Source organism: Pseudophryne corroboree, chromosome 2 (assembly GCF_028390025.1).
Source record: "Pseudophryne corroboree isolate aPseCor3 chromosome 2, aPseCor3.hap2, whole genome shotgun sequence".
Taxonomy (NCBI): Eukaryota; Metazoa; Chordata; class Amphibia; order Anura; family Myobatrachidae; genus Pseudophryne; species Pseudophryne corroboree.
Genome location: NC_086445.1, coordinates 530,870,470 through 530,890,209, shown reverse-complemented (window position 1 = coordinate 530,890,209; position 19,740 = coordinate 530,870,470). Strand labels below are relative to the sequence as shown.

The 19,740-nt window shown below is 46.0% G+C and overlaps 1 protein-coding gene across 4 annotated transcripts in view; it reads right to left on the bottom strand.

Annotated features, from left to right (window-relative positions):
- KCNQ4 (potassium voltage-gated channel subfamily Q member 4) overlaps nucleotides 1-19,740 on the bottom strand; it is a 752,031-nt gene that overhangs the window by 363,054 nt on the left and 369,237 nt on the right. For 2 of the 4 annotated variants that reach the window (XM_063954218.1, XM_063954216.1), the window contains exons 10-11: nucleotides 15,904-16,121; nucleotides 3,728-3,827 (exon numbers count right to left, since the gene is read on the bottom strand). In XM_063954218.1, the coding sequence (XP_063810288.1) occupies nucleotides 3,728-3,827; nucleotides 15,904-16,121 (318 nt within the window). Of the gene's footprint in view, nucleotides 1-3,727; nucleotides 3,831-15,903; nucleotides 16,122-19,671; nucleotides 19,717-19,740 lie in introns of all 4 variants that reach the window. The other 2 variants (XM_063954217.1, XM_063954215.1) reach the window with 2 other exon arrangements.

The window sequence follows — 19,740 nt, the reverse complement described above, 5'->3', positions numbered from 1 at the left end:
GTGGAGAAGGGGCATGGCTTCATGGGGATTCTGCAAAAGTATGCCATGACCCCATTTTAATCACTCTCTGTGCCGCTGGCATGCCCCCAGTCCCTCCATCTCCAGTGAATAGACGCTGTCCCGTGAAAATGGGGACAGTTGGGAGGGATGCTGTAGGGAGAGGTCTTTCAGGGAGGAACACAATGTCCTTTCTTGCCATCTGGGCACATAGGTTGTGGAACAGCAGGCAGAACCTACCACACAGCATAACATCAGACTTATAAAAACAAATTAGATAAGGGCAGCAGACATGGGGCCTCATTCAGAGATGCTTCCCGCAGCAAGATCTGCATCAATCTCCTCACACGCTGGGGGCCTCCCAGCACAGGGCAAGGTTGCCCAGCATGTGTGTGATGCCACCTCATATGCTTATGCAGGAGGACATCCGCTATTTCTTGGTCAGCGATGCAATCACAATTAGATTGTGATCGCAACGCTGGCTGGGACTTGGCATCGTACTGAGTAGCAGATTCTGCTTCTTAGGTGGGGGGAAGGGGGGTTGTAATGATGAACCACACGTCTATATGCTGGAGAGCTGTGCTGCACCGCTAAGCCGTGTTATGCTGCTGAAAATTGTCAGTCGCACATGGGTATAGCGTGCACCAACAGAGGAGGAAGTCCACTCTGACGGCTTCCCATGGTGCTGGCAGGCTGCAGCAACTTACAGTCTGCCAGTTGTAACCTTGATAGAATTCAAGTAAAATAAAATAAAATGTAAAAGGACTGGCGACAGTACTATGAAAAACCTGACTCCCTTGGGCACTAATCTAAAACGGAGTCTATTGGGATATACTGTAGAGGGGAAGGAGCAAACTTCAGTTCTAAAGAAGTTTAAAGTGCCAGGAATCACTCATCCACCTGTCTATACCCCAGGGTATACTCCAGTGCCCTCTAGTGGATGAAATTTTTTTTAAATATATTAAAGATGTTCGCTTACTCATCTCCAACCATTAGTTTCTCTTTATCTCTAGAATGTTTCTTCTCATAAAACACAAACCTGCAACAGTTCTTATTTATAGGGGTGTATTCAAATAGGTACATAGAAATTTTTCCAATGTTTCTCCGATATTCTTTTTTCAGGCTATCCAATTTGTTCGCCCAAAAAAATAAATTTGCTCCCGAAAACACACGTTTAGTGAAACCTGTGTGTTTTCGCTAGAAACAGATCAGTTTTCGGGGATTAGGTTTCGTCTGCCTAAGGCAGGTGAAACAAAATCCCCGATAAACCACAGCTTGCGCCGGCATTATAGGGGCTAATTGAACAGCCCCCGGAGACACAATTACCCGCAATCAATGAGCGCGGGTAATTGAATAGCCACCATAGTGTTGCCTTTTCTCTTTCAGCTGTTGGGCCCACTGAGTCTGAGTATATTTATGGATGTTTCTTACTAACCAGCTACACCAATCACATCATACATCATTTTGAGGTCTCAGAACTATCACTCAGCAGTGAATAGACATTTGAGTGCGCTTTTGATAAAGACTAAGGATTTGATTCAGATCGCTGCGTCCATCTTCTCACATGCTGGAGGCCGCCCAGATCTGCATCCATCTCCTCACATGCTGGAGGCCACCCAGCACAGGCCAAAGGAAGCTCATCATGAGTGACTGGCCGCCTCCCGATGCATCCGCAATTAGATTGCGGATGCATCAAACTAAGGCTGACCCCTGGCAGCGCAGCTGGCATTTTTTTTTTAATCGTAGCAGCTGTGTGTGACGCTACTTCGCCGCCATAAAAACGGTCATGGCACGCCCCCTCCCCATTTGGCCCGCCCACCTATCGCCACTTCGCCGCCCCACAAATAGTCGCTGCTGTCAATCACACTGCAGCTGCATCCTTCCACATGCGCACAGACCAGATGCCCTATGGGCATGATTCTCAGTTGCATGCTGTGTTGATGTTAGACATAGTTGTACAATTTTTATTTCTTACTGTGTCCAAGTCGCACTGCGCATACGTTCCGATTGTGTTTGTATAGAGTCACCATTACAATTTCAGATGCACGCACGGAGAAATGTATTGGAAATGTGCAGGGCATTACTGGGAGGTGGTACGCTAGATGGTCCGTCTCATGGGTGGGTCACTGAAGTGTTGATGATGGTGTCTAAAGCTGCACCAAGGGGTATTACAGTGTCTCAAAGTGGGCGTCTCAGTCCTTCCACAGTCAGACGAACGCTTGTACACCAGGGGAAGGGCTGATATAAATATTAGCATATAGGTCCGATCTGGCTACGGCAAAAGACACTGCAGCAGTTGTAGCAGCATGTGACTCAACCTCAGCTTCTATGTACAATTTATGAGTTATTACATTTAGGCAAAGGGTGGCTCTATAACTACGAGCAAACCCAATGGACTGGTGATGCAGAGTGGAATTACCAGAGCTCCAATGCATGTAAGATTGGTACTGTACCCCCTTCTCTGAGAGTTATAAAAAACAGATCACAGAAGAGCAGCCTAGCCCCTGTTTTAGTAATCTCCATAGGCTCCTTGCATGGTAGCAGCTATTACTACAACTTTCAATTTCATATCTACACCATATGTAATGTTTTCAAATGCACCACACCAGTGGAAGCTGCACAAAATTGTAGGTTGGGTTGTTAAACACACCTGTTTATGAAATGATGTTCAGACTACTAGTATTATTGCAGGAGTGACCTCCCTTAGGAAGGTTTTTTCATTGCCAAGGGAGTTCTGACCCTGTAACAGGGAAAGCAACTACCCTAAAGTGAGGACACACCATCTAGAATACATGTGTCATGTAAGAACAAATAAAACTTAAACTTTTGTAAACAATTTTTTCAATAAATATATCAACTGACAATACAATACGAGAGGCTGGTTGCTATTATCGTGTCTCGGGTTTGAGGGTTTTGAGTACGATGAAGGATAATAGCCCCCACCTCTGGCAAAAGAATCTGAGAACAAGGATGAGAACTGTGGTTTACGGTAGATATTATAAATATTGTGTCATTAAATATGGTGGCCTACACTATTGGGCAGAATTTATATATTAAAGCACTCCCTGGAAATTTGATATTTGATTATTGTACTGAGTTTTCTGACAATAAAAGACAATCCCTAGGGAAGCAGCATAGATTGTTCCTCAAGTTTGTATATTGAATAGTATATATTTAATTAGTGCATACGTGTGATATTTTATATTTATTTCTGTACACTTTTATTATTTCTGCTGAACCACTGTCCTGCCACATAATCTACCCAAATTCCCGGTAGTAAGCCCTGTTTACCGACGTTACTATTTCCTAGTTCACAATCTCCAGCATCCTATACATATTTTCCCTTAGCATACGTCTCCAACAACCTGAAACCCAAAAGAACCTTTTCAGCCACTTAGTGATCTGTCTAGGCTCCCAATACCTTTTAGGTGTGACACATAGACATGTATGATATCAGAAAAAAAGGTTACAGCAAAAATCCCCCAGATCGTACAAGAGGCTCTCCTATTTTATTCTGTGTCATTGCTGCAAGTCTGCTGGTCCCTGCCAGCCCTTACAAAACAACCCGACCTACAGTTTGTTCTACAGGTGAAATCGAACAAGCACCCAAAGCCTGCACATGTTCAGCTCTGCCCTTCCCTGTTGGCAATTTATGTATGGTTTTCCTGTTATCCTCATCTCAGTGGTTTCTGCAGTCCCACAGTGTAATTTGTTGATACATTACAATCACCTAAAGGCTCTGATCAAAGTTTTCACAGTCGGCATAACATCTTCCATGGTGAGATCACTAGGGGGTCTCTTCTCATCATTACTGTCATCTCCAACGCCCTCTGCTGGCAAGAAAGCATAATGTTCACATTCTTGAGAGAACAATTTGTTAATCTGGTATACAAATATTTAATGTTAGACAGAAATAGATTCCATTACAGTGATAAAGACTTGGTACCACTTTTCATAAAATTAACACTTATTAATAAGTCTACCAGGAAGTCTTATTTACAAAGTGCAAACGTTGCAAAAATACACCAGTTTTACAGGTAACAGCGTGTGGTTCTCAAGTTGCAGAGACTATGGGGTAAATTTACTAAGATGGGAGTTCTATTTAAGATGGGATGTTACCCATACCAACCAATCAGATTCTACACCTCATTTATCTAGCACCTTCTATAATCTAATACCTAGAATCTGATTGGTTGCTATGGGCAACATCCCATCTTAAATAGAACTCCCATCTTAGTAAATTTACCCCTATGAATTTTCCAAAATACATATGGGCTGGGGGCCTTATTCAGCTTGGATCACTATTGAGACAGAAATTGCGATTTTCTCAATCCTGCTTCTGATAAAAAACACATGTGAAGAGCTGCCCAGAAAGGAAAAAGACTCCCACCGATGCATTCACAAATTTGCGTATACATTCGCATAAGTGCGATGCATATGCAGAAATTGAGACCCATTGACAATACCGGTTGACCCATGCATACGCAGGACATACGCGGCTGCAGTAGCAGTGGTGTATGTTTTTAATCGCCTTTTTTTATTGTAACCTCTCACTAACGATCACTTCCTGGCAATCGCTATGCGATCGCACTTTGCTGGGCTTGCGATTGCATTGTAAATGCGATTGCAGTGCATGCACAGTCGGCTGATAATCAGACACTTTGCGATTTTCCAACTGAGGCTGAATAAGTCCCTAGATGTATAACTGCCTCCTAATGCACCTCTGCAATAAAGACATGACATTTTTTTTGGGCTAAGTATTTAAATGAAAAATTGTGATGCTTCAAATTAAAAACCAAGGATAAAATGATTCTAAGGAATAATGGTAACATGGCATTTACAGTGCCTTGCTAAAGTATTCACCCCCCTTTGCATTTTTCATGTTTTGTTGCCTCACAACCTGGAATTAAAATGTATTGTTTGAAGGTTTGCATCATTTCATTCACAGAACATGCCTACAACCATCCATCTTTCCCTTGACTCAAAACAGTTTCCCAGTCCCTGCTGCTGAAAAATATCCCCATAGAATGATGCTGCCACCACCATGTTTCACTGTGGGGATGGTGTTCTTGGGGTGATGGGATGTGTTGGATTTGCGCCAGACATAGCGTTTTCATTGGTGGCCGAAAAGTTAAATTTTAGTCTCATCTGACCAGAGCACCTTCCTCCAGACATTTGGGGAGTTGTCCACATGCCTTTTGGCAAACTCAAAACATGCCTTCTTATCTTTAACACTAAGGGGCCCTACACACTCGGCGATGCGCCGCCGAGATGCCCGACGGCCGACGAGCAACCTGGCGGCGGGGGGGCAGTGACGGGGGGAGTGAAGTTTCTTCACTCCCCCCGTCACCCGGCTGCATTGAAGTGCAGGCAAATATGGACGAAATCGTCCATATTGGCCTGCATGCACAGCCTACGGGAGATCAGCGATGAACGAGCGCGGGGCTGCGCATCGTTCATCGCTGGAGTCTCCACACTGAAAGATATGAACGAGTTCTCGTTCATTTATGAACGAGATCGTTCATATCTTTCAGAATATCGGCATGTGTGTAGGGCCTATAAGTAAAGGCTTTTTTCTGGCCACTCTTCCATAAAGCCCAGCTCTATGGAGTGTACGGCTTATTGTAGTCACATGCGCAGATACACCAGTCTCTGCTGTGGAACTCTGCAGCTCCTTCAGGGTTACCTTTGGTCTCTATACTGTCTCTCTGATTAATGCCCTCCTTGCCTGGTCTGTGAGTTTTGGTGGCCGGCCCTCTCTCGCCAGATTTGTTGTGGTACCATGGGGGTAATTCCAAGTTGATCGCAGCAGGATTTTTGATAGCAATCGGGCAAAACCATGTGCACTGCAGGGGAGGCAGATATAACATGTGCAGAAAGCGTTAGATTTGGGTAGGTTATTTTATTTCTGTGCAGGGTAAATACTGGCTGCTTTATTTTTACACTGCAAATTAGATTTCAGATTGAACACCCCCCCCCAAATCTAACTCTCTCTGCACATGTTATATCTGCCTCCCCTGCAGTGCATATGGTTTTGCCCAACTGCTAACAAAAATCCTGCTGCGATCAACTTGGAATTACCCCCCATGTTCTTTCCATTTGAAGATGATGGATTTGATGGTGCTCCGGGGGATCATCAAAGATTTGGATCTTTTTTATTTATTTTTATAACCGAACCCTGACTTGTACTTCTCAACAACTTTATCCCTGACTTGTTTAGAGAGCTCCTTGGTCTTCATGGTGTGATGCCTCTTGCTTAGTGGTGTTACAGCCTCTGGGGCCTTTCAGAAAAGGTGTGTTTATACTGACAGATCACGTGACACTTAGATTGCACACAGGTGGACTTCATTTCACTAATTATGTGACTTCTGAAGGTAATTGGTTGCACCAGAACTTTTGAGGGACTTCATAGCAAAGGTGGTGAATACATATGCACATGGCAATTTTCAAATTGTTATTTATAAAAAATATTTTTTATATAAATTTTTCTCATTTAACTTCACCAACTTTTAGAGTATTTTGTGCAGATCCATCACATAAAATTCAGATTAAAAAAAATAAGATTTTAAACCTACCGGTAAATCTTTTCTCCTAGTCCGTAGAGGATGCTGGGGACTCCGTAAGGACCATGGCGAATAGACGGGCTCCGCAGGAGACATGGGCACTAAAAAGAACTTTAGGTAAGGGTGTGCACTGGCTCCTCCCTCTATGCCCCTCCTCCAGACCTCAGTTAGAGAAACTGTGCCCAGAGGAGACGGACAGTACGAGTAAAGGATTTTGGAAATCCAAGGGCAAGATTCATACCAGCCACACCATCCACACCGTATAACTTGTACTATACGAACCAGTCAACAGAATGAAACAAAACATCATCAGTCAAAGACCGATCAGAACTGCAACAAAAAACCCTTGTGCAAGCAATAACTATATACAAGTCTTGCAGAATGAAGTCCGCACTGGGACGGGCGCCCAGCATCCTCTATGGACTAGGAGAAAAAGATTTACTGGTAGGTTTAAAATCGTATTTTCTCTTACGTCCTAGAGGATGCTGGGGACTCCGTAAGGACCATGGGGATTATACCAAAGCTCCAGACCGGGCGGGAGAGTGTGGATGACTCTGCAGCACCGATTGAGCAAACATGAGGTCCTCATCAGCCAGGGTATCAAACTTGTAGAACTTAGCAAAGGTGTTTGAACCCGACCAAGTAGCTGCTCGGCAAAGCTGTAATGCCGAGACACCTCGGGCAGCCGCCCAAGAAGAGCCCACCTTCCTAGTGGAATGGGCCTTTACCGAATTTGGCAACGGCAATCCAGCCGTAGCATGAGCCTGCTGAATCGTGTTACAGATCCAGCGACCAATAGTCTGCTTAGAAGCAGGAGCGCCAACCTTGTTGGCTGCATACAGGACAAACAGGGCCTCTGTTTTCCTAACCCGAGCCGTTCTGGCCACATTTTCAGTCATTTTCAATGCCCTGACCACATCCAGGGACGCGGAATCCTCCACGTCCCTTGTAGCCACAGGCACCACAATAGGTTGGTTCATATGAAAGGAAGAAACCACCTTAGGCAAAAATTGAGGACGAGTCCGCAACTCAGCTCTATCCACATGGAAAATCAGATAAGGGCTTTTGTGAGACAAAGCCGCCAACTCAGACACTCGTCGTGCCGAAGCCAATGCCAACAACATGACCACTTTCCAAGTGAGATACTTCAATTCAACTGTTTGAAGAGGTTCAAACCAGTGGGATTTAAGAAAACGTAACACCACGTTAAGGTCCCATGGTGCCACCGGAGGCACAAAAGGAGGCTGGATATGCAGCACCCCTTTCACAAAAGTCTGGACTTCCGGAAGAGAAGCCAATTCCTTTTGAAAGAAAATGGATAGGGCCGAAATCTAAACCTTAATGGAGCCTAATTTTAGGCCCAAATTCACTCCAGTTTGCAGGAAGTGAAGAAAACGGCCCAGATGGAATTCTTCCGGAGGAGCAGTCCTGGCTTCGCACCAAGACACATACTTCCTCCATATACGGTGATAATGTTTCACTGTCACCTCCTTCCTAGCCTTTATCAGAGTAGGAATGACCTCATCCGGAATGCCCTTCTCCGCTAGGATCCTGCGTTCAACCGTCATGCCGTCAAATGCAGACGCAGTAAGTCCTGGAACAGACAAGGCCCTTGTTGTAACAGGTCTTCCCTGAGAGGAAGAGGCCACGGATCCTCTGTGAGCATTTCCTGCAGATTCGGATACCAGGCCCTTCGAGGCCAATCTGGAGCAAGGAGAATTGTCTGTACACCTCTTAGTCTTATGATTCTCAGTATTTTTGAGATGAGAGGATGATGAGGGAACACATAGACCGACTGAAACACCCACGGTGTCACCAGTTCGTCCACTGCAACCGCCTGAGGGTCCCTTGACCTGGCGCAATATCTCGGAAGTTTCCTGTTGAGGCGTGATGCCATCATGTCTATTTGAGGCAGACCCCACTGACTTACAATTTCTGTGAAGACTTCCTGATGAAGTCCCCACTCTCCGGGATGCAGATCGTGTCTGCTTAGGAAGTCTGCTTCCCAGTTGTCCACTCCCGGAATGAAGACTGCCGTCAGAGCGCTGACATGACTCTCCGCCCATCGAAGAATCTTTGAGGCTTCTGCCATTGCGACTCTGCTCTTTGTGCCGCCTTGGCGGTTTACATGAGCCACTGCTGTTATGTTGTCTGACTGAATGAGAACCGGTAGACCTCGAAGTAAGGTCTCTGCTTGCCGAAGGCCATTGTATATGGCCCCTAATTCCAGCACATTTATGTGCAGACAAGCTTCCTGGCTTGACCACAGACCCTGGAAGTTTCTTCCCTGCGTGACTGCTCCCCAGCCTCGGAGGCTCGCGTCCGTGGTTACCAGAACCCAGTCCTGAATGCCGAACCTGCGACCCTCTAGAAGGTGAGCACTCTGCAGCCATCACAGGAGAGATACCCTGGCTCTGGAGGACAGGCTGATCATTTGGTGAATCTGTAGATGTGATCCGGACCACTTGTCCAGAAGGTCCCATTGAAAAGCCCTCGCATGGAACCTGACGAAAGTAATGGCCTCGTAAGACGCCACCATTTTTCCCAGAACTCGGGTGCAGTGATGCACCGACACCCTTTCTGGCTTCAACAGGTCCCTGACCAAGCCCTGAAGTTCCTGGGCCTTTTCCATCGGGAGAAAGACCCTCTTTTGTTCCGTGTCCAGAATCATGCCTAAGAAAGGCAATCGGGTCGTTGGGACTAACTGTGACTTCGGGAGATTGAAAATCCAGCCGTGCTGTTGCAACACCCTCAGGGAGAGTGATACACTGTCCAGCAACTGTTCTCTCGATCTCGCTTTTATCAGGAGATCGTCCAAGTATGGGATAATTGTGACACCCTGCTTGCGCAGGAGCACCATCATTTCTGCCATGAATTTGGTAAAAATCCTCGGGGCCGTGGAAAGCCCAAACGGCAACGTCTGAAATTGGTAATGACAATCCTGCACCACAAACCTCAGGAACGCCTGATGAGGTGGATATATGGGGACATGAAGGTATGCATCCTTTATGTCTAGGGACACCATATAATCCCCCCCTTCCAGGCTGGCGATGACCGCTCTGAGCGATTCCATCTTGAACCTCTTTAAGTATAGGTTTAAGGATTTTAAATTCAGAATGGGTCTGACCGAACCGTCCGGCTTCGGGACCACAAACAGGGTTGAATAATAGCCCATCCCTTGCTGAAGCAGGGGAACTTTGACCACCACTTGTTGAAGGCACAATTTTTGAATTGCCGCGAAAACTACCTCCCTCCAGGAGGCAGTGCCGATTTGAAAAACCGGCGAGGAGGCACCTCTTCGAATTCCAGCCTGTACTCCTGAGAAACAATGTCTATTGCCCAGGGATCCACCTGAGAGTGAACCCAGACATGGCTGAAAAGTCGAAGACGTGCCCCCACTGGGGCGGGCTCCCTCAACGGAGCCCCAGCGTCATGCGGTGGATTTAGTAGAAGCCGGGGAGGACTTCTGTTCCTGGGAACTGGCTGTAGCTGGCAGCTTTTTCCCCTTGCCCTTACCTCTGGCAAGAAAGGAAGATCCCCGAGCTCTCTTGGATTTATGCGACCGAAAGGCATGCATCTGATAATGTGGCGCTTTCTTCGGCTGTGAGGAAACATAAGGCAAAAAATTCGATTTACCTGCAGTAGCTGTGGAAACTAGGTCCGTGAGACCTTCCCCAAACAATTCCTCACCTTTGTAAGGCAAAACCTCCATATGCCGTTTCGAGTCAGCATCACCCGTCCACTGTCGGGTCCACAGGGCTCGCCTGGCAGAAATCGCCATAGCGTTCGCTCTGGAACCCAGTATGCCCACATCCGTCTGAGCATCTCTCATATAAAGGACCGCATCCTTAATATGACCCAGGGTCAATAAAATAGTTTCCTTATCCATCGTATCCATATCAGCAGATAAGGTATCAGTCCACACTATTACAGCACTACAAACCCAAGCCGACGCTATTGCCGGTCTGAGTAATGTACCAGTATGTGTGTAAATTGACTTCAAGGTAGTCTCCTGTTTGCGATCAGCAGGATCCCTGGGGGTTGTGGTATCCTGAGACGGCAGCGCCACCTTTTTGGAAAGGCGTGTCAACGCTTTGTCCACCCTTGGGGAGGATTCCCACCGTATCCTGTCCTTAATCGGGAAAGGATACGCCATAAGAATCCTTTTGGGAATCTGCAGTTTCTTGTCTGGAGTTTCCCAAGCACTCTCAAATAACTCATTTAGTTCATATGAAGGTGGAAAAGTAACCTCAGGCTTCTTTTCTTTAAACATGTGGACCCTCGTGTTAGGTACAGAAGGGTCATCTGTGATATGTAGCACATCCCTTATAGCCATAATCATATAATGAATACTTTTAGCCAATTCTGGCTGCAACCTCGCATCATCATAGTCGACACTGGAGTCAGAATCCGTGTCGGTATCCGTGTCTACTACTGGAGAAAGTGGACGTTTTTGAGACCCAGACGGCCCCTGTGACATAGGGAAAGGCAGGGTATGACCCCCTGTACATTCCCTGGACTCTGCTTTGTCCAACCGTTTGTGCAATAAATTCACATTGCATTTAAAACATTCCACATATCCAACAGTCGGGTGTCGGCGTTGCCAACGGGGACACCACACTCATGCGCTTCACCTCATCCCTAGAAGAGCCTTCCGCTTCAGACATGCTGACACGTACGTACCGACACCCCACACACTCAGGGAAATCTCTAATCTGGAGACAGTTCCCCCACCAGGCCCTATGGAGAGACAGAGAGAGAGCCTGCCAGCACGGTATCCGTTCACATGGTCGACCATGTTATGGTCGACAGTCATTAGGTCGACCACTATTGGTCGACATTGACATGGTCGACAAGGACACATGGTCGACACATGAAAATGGTCGACACATGAAAAGGTCGACATGAGTTTTTTAACTTTTTTTTCTTTTGGGGAACTTTTCCATACTTTACGATCCAAGTGGACTACGATTGGAACGGTAATCTGTGCCGAACGAAGCGGTAGCGGATCGAAGGCACCATGCCCGAAGCATGGCGAGCGAAGCGAGCCATGCGAGGGGACGCGGTGCACTAATTGGGGTTCCCAGTCACTTTACGCAAAAAACAACACCAAAAAAAGTGAAAAAACTCATGTCGACCTTTTCATGTATCGACCTTTTCATGTGTCGACCATTTTCATGTGTCGACCATGTGTCCATGTCGACCAATAGTGGTCGACCTAATGACTGTCAACCATAACATGGTCGACCATTCATACCGGAACCTGCCAGCACACACCCAGCGCCAATAACCCTGGTAAAAAATACCCAGATAAAGCGCTTTTTATATATATATATATATATATATATACTGCGCCAAATAAGTGCCCCCCCCCCCTTCTTTAAAACCCTCTGTCACCGGAGATCAGCAGGGGAGAGTCCAGGGAGCCAGCATCTCAGCGTGTGCTGTGGAGGAAAATGGCGCTGGTGAGTGCTGAGGGACAAGCTCCGCCCCCTCAGCGGCGGGCTTCGGTCCCGCTCTATTTTAAACAAACTGGCGGGGATCTCTTAAATATACCACAACCAAGTGTATATACAGTATTTAGCCAGACCTAGAGGTTTTAACATTGCTGCCCAGGGCGCCCCCCCTGCGCCCAGCACCCAACAGTGTGCGCTGTGTGTGTTCTGTGTGGGAGCAATGGCGATCAGCCAGGATACCTCAGCGAAGCTCTGAAATCTTCTGCCGCCTCTGAAGTCTTCTATCTTCTCTTACTCACCCGGCTTCTATCTTCCGGCTCTGCGAGGAGGACGGCGGCGCGGCTCCGGGACGAACCGCGAGGGGGGACCTGCGTTCTGACTCCCTCTGGAGCTAATGGTGTCCAGTAGCCTAAGAAGCAGAGCCTAACATTTAAGTAGGTCTGCTTCTCTCTCCTCAGTCCCACGATGCAGGGAGCCTGTTGCCAGCAGGTCTCCCTGAACATAAAAAACCTAACAAAATACCTTTATTCCAGGAAGCTCAGGAGAGCTCCCTGTAGTGCACCCAGTCTCCTCTGGGCACAGTATTAAACTGAGGTCTGGAGGAGGGGCATAGAGGGAGGAGCCAGTGCACACCCATACCTAAAGTTCTTTTTAGTGCCCATGTCTCCTGCGGAGCCCGTCTATTCCCCATGGTCCTTACGGAGTCCCCAGCATCCTCTAGGACGTAAGAGAAAATAAAAATAAATTACAGGCTGTAATGTAACAAAATAAGTTAAAAGCTAAGGGGGGGTGAATACTTTAGCAAGGCACTGTATCTCACATGCAGCTTTCACCTCATGGACTGGCATACGATCTCTATGTAATGTTGGATAATAATGTCTGTCTCAGATGGTGGACATGATAGACTGGATGGGATTTGTTTAACATGCTGGATGGTGGTAATGGAATTAGTACCTGTACATGAGTCACTTTGTCAATCACAGTTTTCTCCTGGGAATTGTCTATGAAGTATCTGACTATGCATTTGAATAGTGTTGGTGTGGGTACATGCTTTTTGTGGGGGCATGATGTTATTCATGGGAGTTGTGTACAATAGCAGATAGATAAGCATAGTCAGGCAATGTGGCAGCAGGCCAAACCCCCTCTGGAGACTGACTACACCCCTAAACACTGGCCCCTACCACCGCCGTTTCCCGGTGGGTCCTTCATGCCTCAGTCCGACACGTCTCTAGAGAGTTATCTTTGGAAAAGCATGTTTCCCTGGCGTTTTTAATGTTGGTGTATTATGCATGTGTGTTGATATCTGCATTTAAGATCTTATTCAGCTTCAGTTGCAGTTTTACAAATATAGCAAAACTGCAACTTCTATCATTTGCATGCTGGGGGCTGCCTAGCGTGCTATTGGCTGTTAGTGATGTGAACTGACTTTAATTGTGATCGCAACGCTAAATAAGTGAAGCCCCCTGCCTCTGCAGCCTGGCTGGGAAGGCAGTCGAGCCGCCACCATCTTCCACATTGCATCGGCCGCATGTGACGTCACGCGGCCGCCCTGAAAACAGCACTGACCTTCACCCGTTTTAGCCGTACCTACAACGCCGCCCCGGACTGCCTCTGCCTGATTGACAGTGAGATGCTTGCATGGTAACAGCTTATCACATCTCACTGCATGCAGACACGCAGTGCGGGTCCCGCGCGTGCGCACTGTGCATAAACTTGTCAGTATGCGATAGCATGGCTGATGCGATCCATACTGAATAAGGCCCTTAGGTCATAGTTGATAGCATTCATTTTTGGATTTGCCTCTAGTTCATGTTCATGGGCTTGTATTGTTAGTGTTCAGCTAAAGTGGAACTGATGTTTCTCTATCTATTACAGGTCAATACTGTAGCTACTGGATGTCATTTATGAGCACAAAATAGTGAAAAGCAGTTTTGGACCCACTGAGGAGCCTATGGTCACGAAGCAAGATAGCTGTGACTGGAGTCATGCTGGGGTCATACATCGCGTTTTAGCGGGTCGCTTGGCAGGAAGGGGCATTTTGGAGCCACACATATGCGACATAGTCGGATGCCGCAGAACAGCATCCGGCCAGTGCCATGACCGGATTTCAACTAGAACACAGTGCGGCAACACTGAATGGGACCCGTTAAAACACGATGTGTGGCCCCAGCCTAACAGTTTGCTAAGGGTTGATGGGAGCAATTCCTTGTGATGATGTATGGAATCAACGCACTGATAAGTTTCCTTTTGAGCAGCAACACAGAAATAGGATTTCATTTTGCAGCACTAGGTAACTGGAATAAGATGAAGGCGTAGCGATCCCCTTTTAGAAATATTCATTGTGTGGAGAGGTGCACAAGGATTTCAAATTTGCATGTCTCAAAGCTGCAAATCTCCTTATTTCCTATGACTTTAAGTGGACTGGTTTTGCGCCACCAGGTTACGCTTTTGTGCTCATTTCTAGGTGCTGCACGTTCAATGGAATGACCCGGTAAACTATGGGATGCAGGGGAATGCAGCCATGAATTATATAGTGTGCAGTGTGTATGGGATGACCGATGTACGTCGGTTGTCCCATCAGCTGGGAACCCACATCGTTATGTGTGTACGCAGCTTAAGTTATTGTTCAACATACACAACTGTCACATGGAAAACAATCTCGACATATCCTTACTCTCATGACTCATGCAAGCCATAAATAAGGATAAACCAAGATTTTTAAGGTGAAAAACAGAAAAACATATTTTATTGAAATGAATAGTAGTAAAGTGTTAGATGGCAGTACTTTGACAAGAAATACACACTTTTGCATAGTGACTGATTCAGACTTTTTGCTTTTTCAATACACCTGGGTGAATTTCTAGGTTGCTGAGGTGTCTCCTAAGTGTGGAGAGCAGGTATGCAACCTGAGATATAGGGGGTAATTCCAAGTTGATCGCAGCAGGAAATTTTTTAGCAGTTGGGCAAAACCATGGCCCTCATTCCGAGTCGTTCGCGCGGTAATTTTCATCGCATCGCAGTGAAATTCCGCTTAGTACGCATGCGCAATAATCGCACTGCGACTGCGCCAAGTAATTTTACCATGAAGATAGTATTTTTACTCACGGCTTTTTCTTCGCTCCGGCGATCGTAGTGTGATTGACAGGAAATGGGTGTTACTGGGCGGAAACACGGCGTTTTAGGGGCGTGTGGATAAAAACGCTACCGTTTCCGGAAAAAACGCAGGAGTGGCCGGAGAAACGGGGGAGTGTCTGGGCGAACGCTGGGTGTGTTTATGACGTCAAACCAGGAACGACAAGCACTGAACTGATCGCAGATACCGAGTAAGTCTGAAGCTACTCTGAAACTGCTAAGTAGTTTGTAATCGCAATATTGCGAATACATCGGTCGCAATTTTAAGATGCTAAGATACACTCCCAGTAGGCGTAGGCTTAGCGTGAGCAACTCTGCTAAATTCGCCTTGCGAGCGATCAACTCGGAATGAGGGCCCATGTGCACTGCAGGGGAGGCAGATATAACATGTGCAGAGAGAGTTAGATTTGGGTGTGGTGTGTCAATCTGCAATCTAATTTGCAGTGTAAAAATAAAGCAGCCAGTATTTACCCTGCACAGAAATAAAATAACCTACCCAAATCTAACTCTCTCTGCACATGTTATATCTGCCTCCCCTGCAGTGCACATGGTTTTGCCCAACTGCTAAAAAATTTCCTGCTGCGATCAACTTGGAATTACCCCCATACTGCACAGAATATCCAGTCACAGTTAGCCAGTGCCTCCTGAGCCATTTACCTTACTGCACGTTCCTGACCTCAATTGTGTATCTGAACATTATTAATGCTGATAGTTTTCAAGCAGAAGATTTTAACATTGCATTTTTCTATACTCACCATCTGCCTGGGGTTTTGATTTAAGTCTTAATGATGCCCGAAACCTTGTACGGTCATTAAAGCTCCAACTTTTCTGAACCTTGGTAGGGCTAGGAGTTTCTGTAGTAAGGTCTGGTCCAGGAGAAGTTTGCTCTGGAGGAGCCAAAAACTGTTTGCTCCGTGAGCTCTGTTTTGGGACAGCAGCACCTCGTATTCGATCTTTTAGTCCTGCCTTATTACTAGGGAAACAGGAACAGAGAACACAGACAATGGTTCAGAAAGATGAAGTATAAAGCTGATTTGAAGAAAGCAGGCAAATGAGATATTTGAGGAAGAATGTAGAAAGTTTGAGGATTGATAAATGAGGACGAAGTAAGAGGGGTGTGAAAGAGATAGTGCAGTGGTAAATGACAAGGTTATCTTGCCTGTTCTAATTGTGACGATTTAAAATACCTCAAACAATGGAATCATTTACCATGTTACTAGTAGCAGTTAGAGGTTTGGGGTTCTTTTAAGGAATTCATGCATTTCTAAACTGAATGCCCTGAAACAGAAACAGTAACTCAACATGGTGAAAAAAAAAAGAGCAGTTAGGGTTTGGAATCTGAAACATAAGTCTTGATTATTTCTGTTCCAAAGTTTGGAACCGTAATGCAATTATTATGAAACATTACCAATCAAATAATGGTGGAATCTTTTTAAAAACTGATTGGCTAAAACATGTTAAAGAGAAAGCTACCCTGAAAAAAATCTTTTTTTTTTTTTTATCACCATGATGAGTACTCATGCCAAGAACTATCTAATAAGCCATTCTCTGAAAACAAACTATTTGGCATTACTCTATTCAAGCAAACAACGATCCGCTACTCAGAAAATAACACACATTCCATTTCATCAAAACCCCCACCACACTACTTCACATTTCAGGTCCATTTATAAAGCACCTTGAATCTGACGCCCACTTCTGCTGCAGAAATCCTCTGGGAGTGTGTTACAGTACAGTGCAGTAGTACATGCTGCTAAGACAGGCGATCCTTCACACCTCATTCCTCTAATGCCATCCTTGGAAACCATCTGCATGCAAACATATCTTAGGGACACTCTTAAGTCCTTGTCTGCCATTTGAGTCACCAAGATTTTTTGTATGTCCTCATGGCAGTGAAGGGGTTTAAGAAATGTAGCCGACCCCCTTTAATTTTACCCTCTGTGTGCCAGCAAAGGTAATTTTACAGCTGTTCTTTTGTCGCTTGTGCTGGTACTCAATGGGTTAAATTAAGAACTTTTAGGGGAGTGACAATATTACAACAAATGAAACATACATAACAGTAAGGATGTCTATGTATTAGGGTTTACATACTTCACATTATCTCCATGATCAGACCATTGCCCCCTGGAAGCCCTCATCCTCTCACTTGTCAACTCTCAACTGAACAACTACAACCTCCTCTTATCTTGCCCTTCTGAGTTCCGCTTACATCCACTCCAATCCATCCTTAACACTGCAATTTTCTATCCAAAAGCTCGGCATCTAGCTCTGCTTTACACTGGCCCAACACTGGCTCCCCTTCCCCTAGCATCCAATTTAAACCCCTCAAACCTACCAATAAAGCCCACACCCAATAATTTCCTCCCTACATTTCTGACCTCATCATCCCCCCACTGCTGACTGCCCACTTCATTCTGCCAACGATTGTCTCTTCCCAATGTAGCCTCCAGGACTTCTAATATGCTTCTCCCTACCACTGGATCTCACTCGCTTTCCCTATCAAAGCCTATCAGCTCTCATCCTAACCCACTCCTTTGGTGCCCAAACACTGCCTCATCCCTTCAACTCCTCTAGAGACTAGCCCCAATAGACTGCAAGCTTTCATGAGCAGGTTCCTCTACCCTTGTGTTCTCCTTTCCTTAAGTAAGCCCCTTCTAACGGGTGTGGTATGGAAGGTCGACAGTAACTAGGTCGACCACTATTGGTCGACAGTAACTAGGTCGACATGAGTTTTTTATGTTTTTTTGGTGTACGTTTTCTTCGTAGAGTGACCGGGAACCCCAATTAGTGCACAGTGTCCCCTCGCATGGCTCGCTTCGCCCGTTCCAATCATAGTCCACGTGGATCGTTAAGTATGAAAAGGTTCAAAAAAAAGAAAAAAATTGTGAAAAACTCATGTCGACCTTTTGACCTGTCGACCTAGAACATGTCTACCTAGACACCCTTTCGACCTAGTTACTGTCGACCAATAGTGGTCGACCCAGACATTGTCGACCTAGTTACTGTCGACTTAGAGACCGGATCCCCTCCTAACAGTGACTCGGAGTCTGTCTGCCACAGCCATTAACTAGGCTACAGGTGCAGCCAGTGCTGATATTGTGCTTATGGTGACTGTAGTTATATAAATGTGCAGTTATTGGCTGCCATGTTTATATTGTTTTGTATCCTGCTATATTCTGCTTTGTTTGTACTGGAATTATCTGTACTGTATATGCACATTGTAAGGTGCTGCAGAGCCCTTGAGGTGCCCTATAAATAATAGATGACTATAATAATGTATTATACAACCCGTACATAGCTAGTTATTTGCAGGAATACATACTGTGTGGTATTTCTATACTATCACGGAAATAGCAGTCCAGTAACTATGGGGCAGATTCTCAGTGGCACACATAAAGCAATAATGCAGGGGTTTAGGCCCTTGTAAGTGGAAACCCATGCCGCCCATTGATTTTACATCAGCCGTTGCAGATATCATTATTAGTATGGGCACTTGCAGTAGCCCCATGCTAGGTGCAAGAGATCCATCAGTAAAAGACTTCCCTTCCCTGATCGCAGGACTCACACGGAGCTTTAGATGCATACCCATGACACTTTCAGAAGGCAGGGTGGTTCCGTGTACTTGCATTGTTGCCTCCAGTTGCCGCCCCAATATCCCCAATTTTGAGGAAAAACAGATCGGCCGATTCAGCATGGAACGCATGTACAAATGCCTTCGCATGCTGGTGCCTTTTGAAAGCCATTTGCCGGGGTGGTCCGTCTTACGTCACACGCAACCACTGCGACCCAAAAGATGGCGGTAGCCGTCAGCCTTAGGAGCTAGGCTGAGTAGGCAGAGGACAACCCTAAACATGCGTGAGCATTGGCGAAATCAACAATTAGTGGTAGCCCCATGTATATGCAGCCCGGCTATTTATGCAGGCGCACCGTCGCTATGTTTCCTGTCGCAGGAAACACATGTGACATCATTGGGCCAGCCTGAAAACAGCCATGACACGCCTGCATTTCCTGGACCACTCCCCCCCCCCCCTATGCCAATCGCTGCCCCCAAACTCCCATCGTCTGTCACTCACATTGCGATCGCATCCTTCCGGGATGCGATTGCAAAGTGACAGTCCACGCATGCTTTATGTGAGCGCTGCGCATGCGCAGATGGACGAAAATCATCTGTTTGTGAAAATATCAGTTTTACAACTGATCCTGAATGAGGGCCACAGTACATTCGCATCTGCACATGCGCTCTGTATCAGCACCTTTATGTGCACCTGTAGTATGCGATTTATTCAGCCCCCTACCTGTTTGGTCACAAAACTATACCACAGGTGGAAATATGTAAATGAATATGAATTTGTAATATTTTCTTTCATATTTTCCTTTAACCCAATACATAGAAACCCTTCGACAATTTCTGCTGGTCAGTAGAAAAGTCTTGCTAATGAACATTGGATTGTTGGGACAGCAGGCTGGTCTAATGCCTAACACAGACAGGCACATGCAGATCATCCCATTCCGTAGGTAAATACCTGGGCTTCCAGCCAGCATACAGACGAAAGAAACTCCGCTTATTACTGTAAAGAGGTCATGGGTTACTG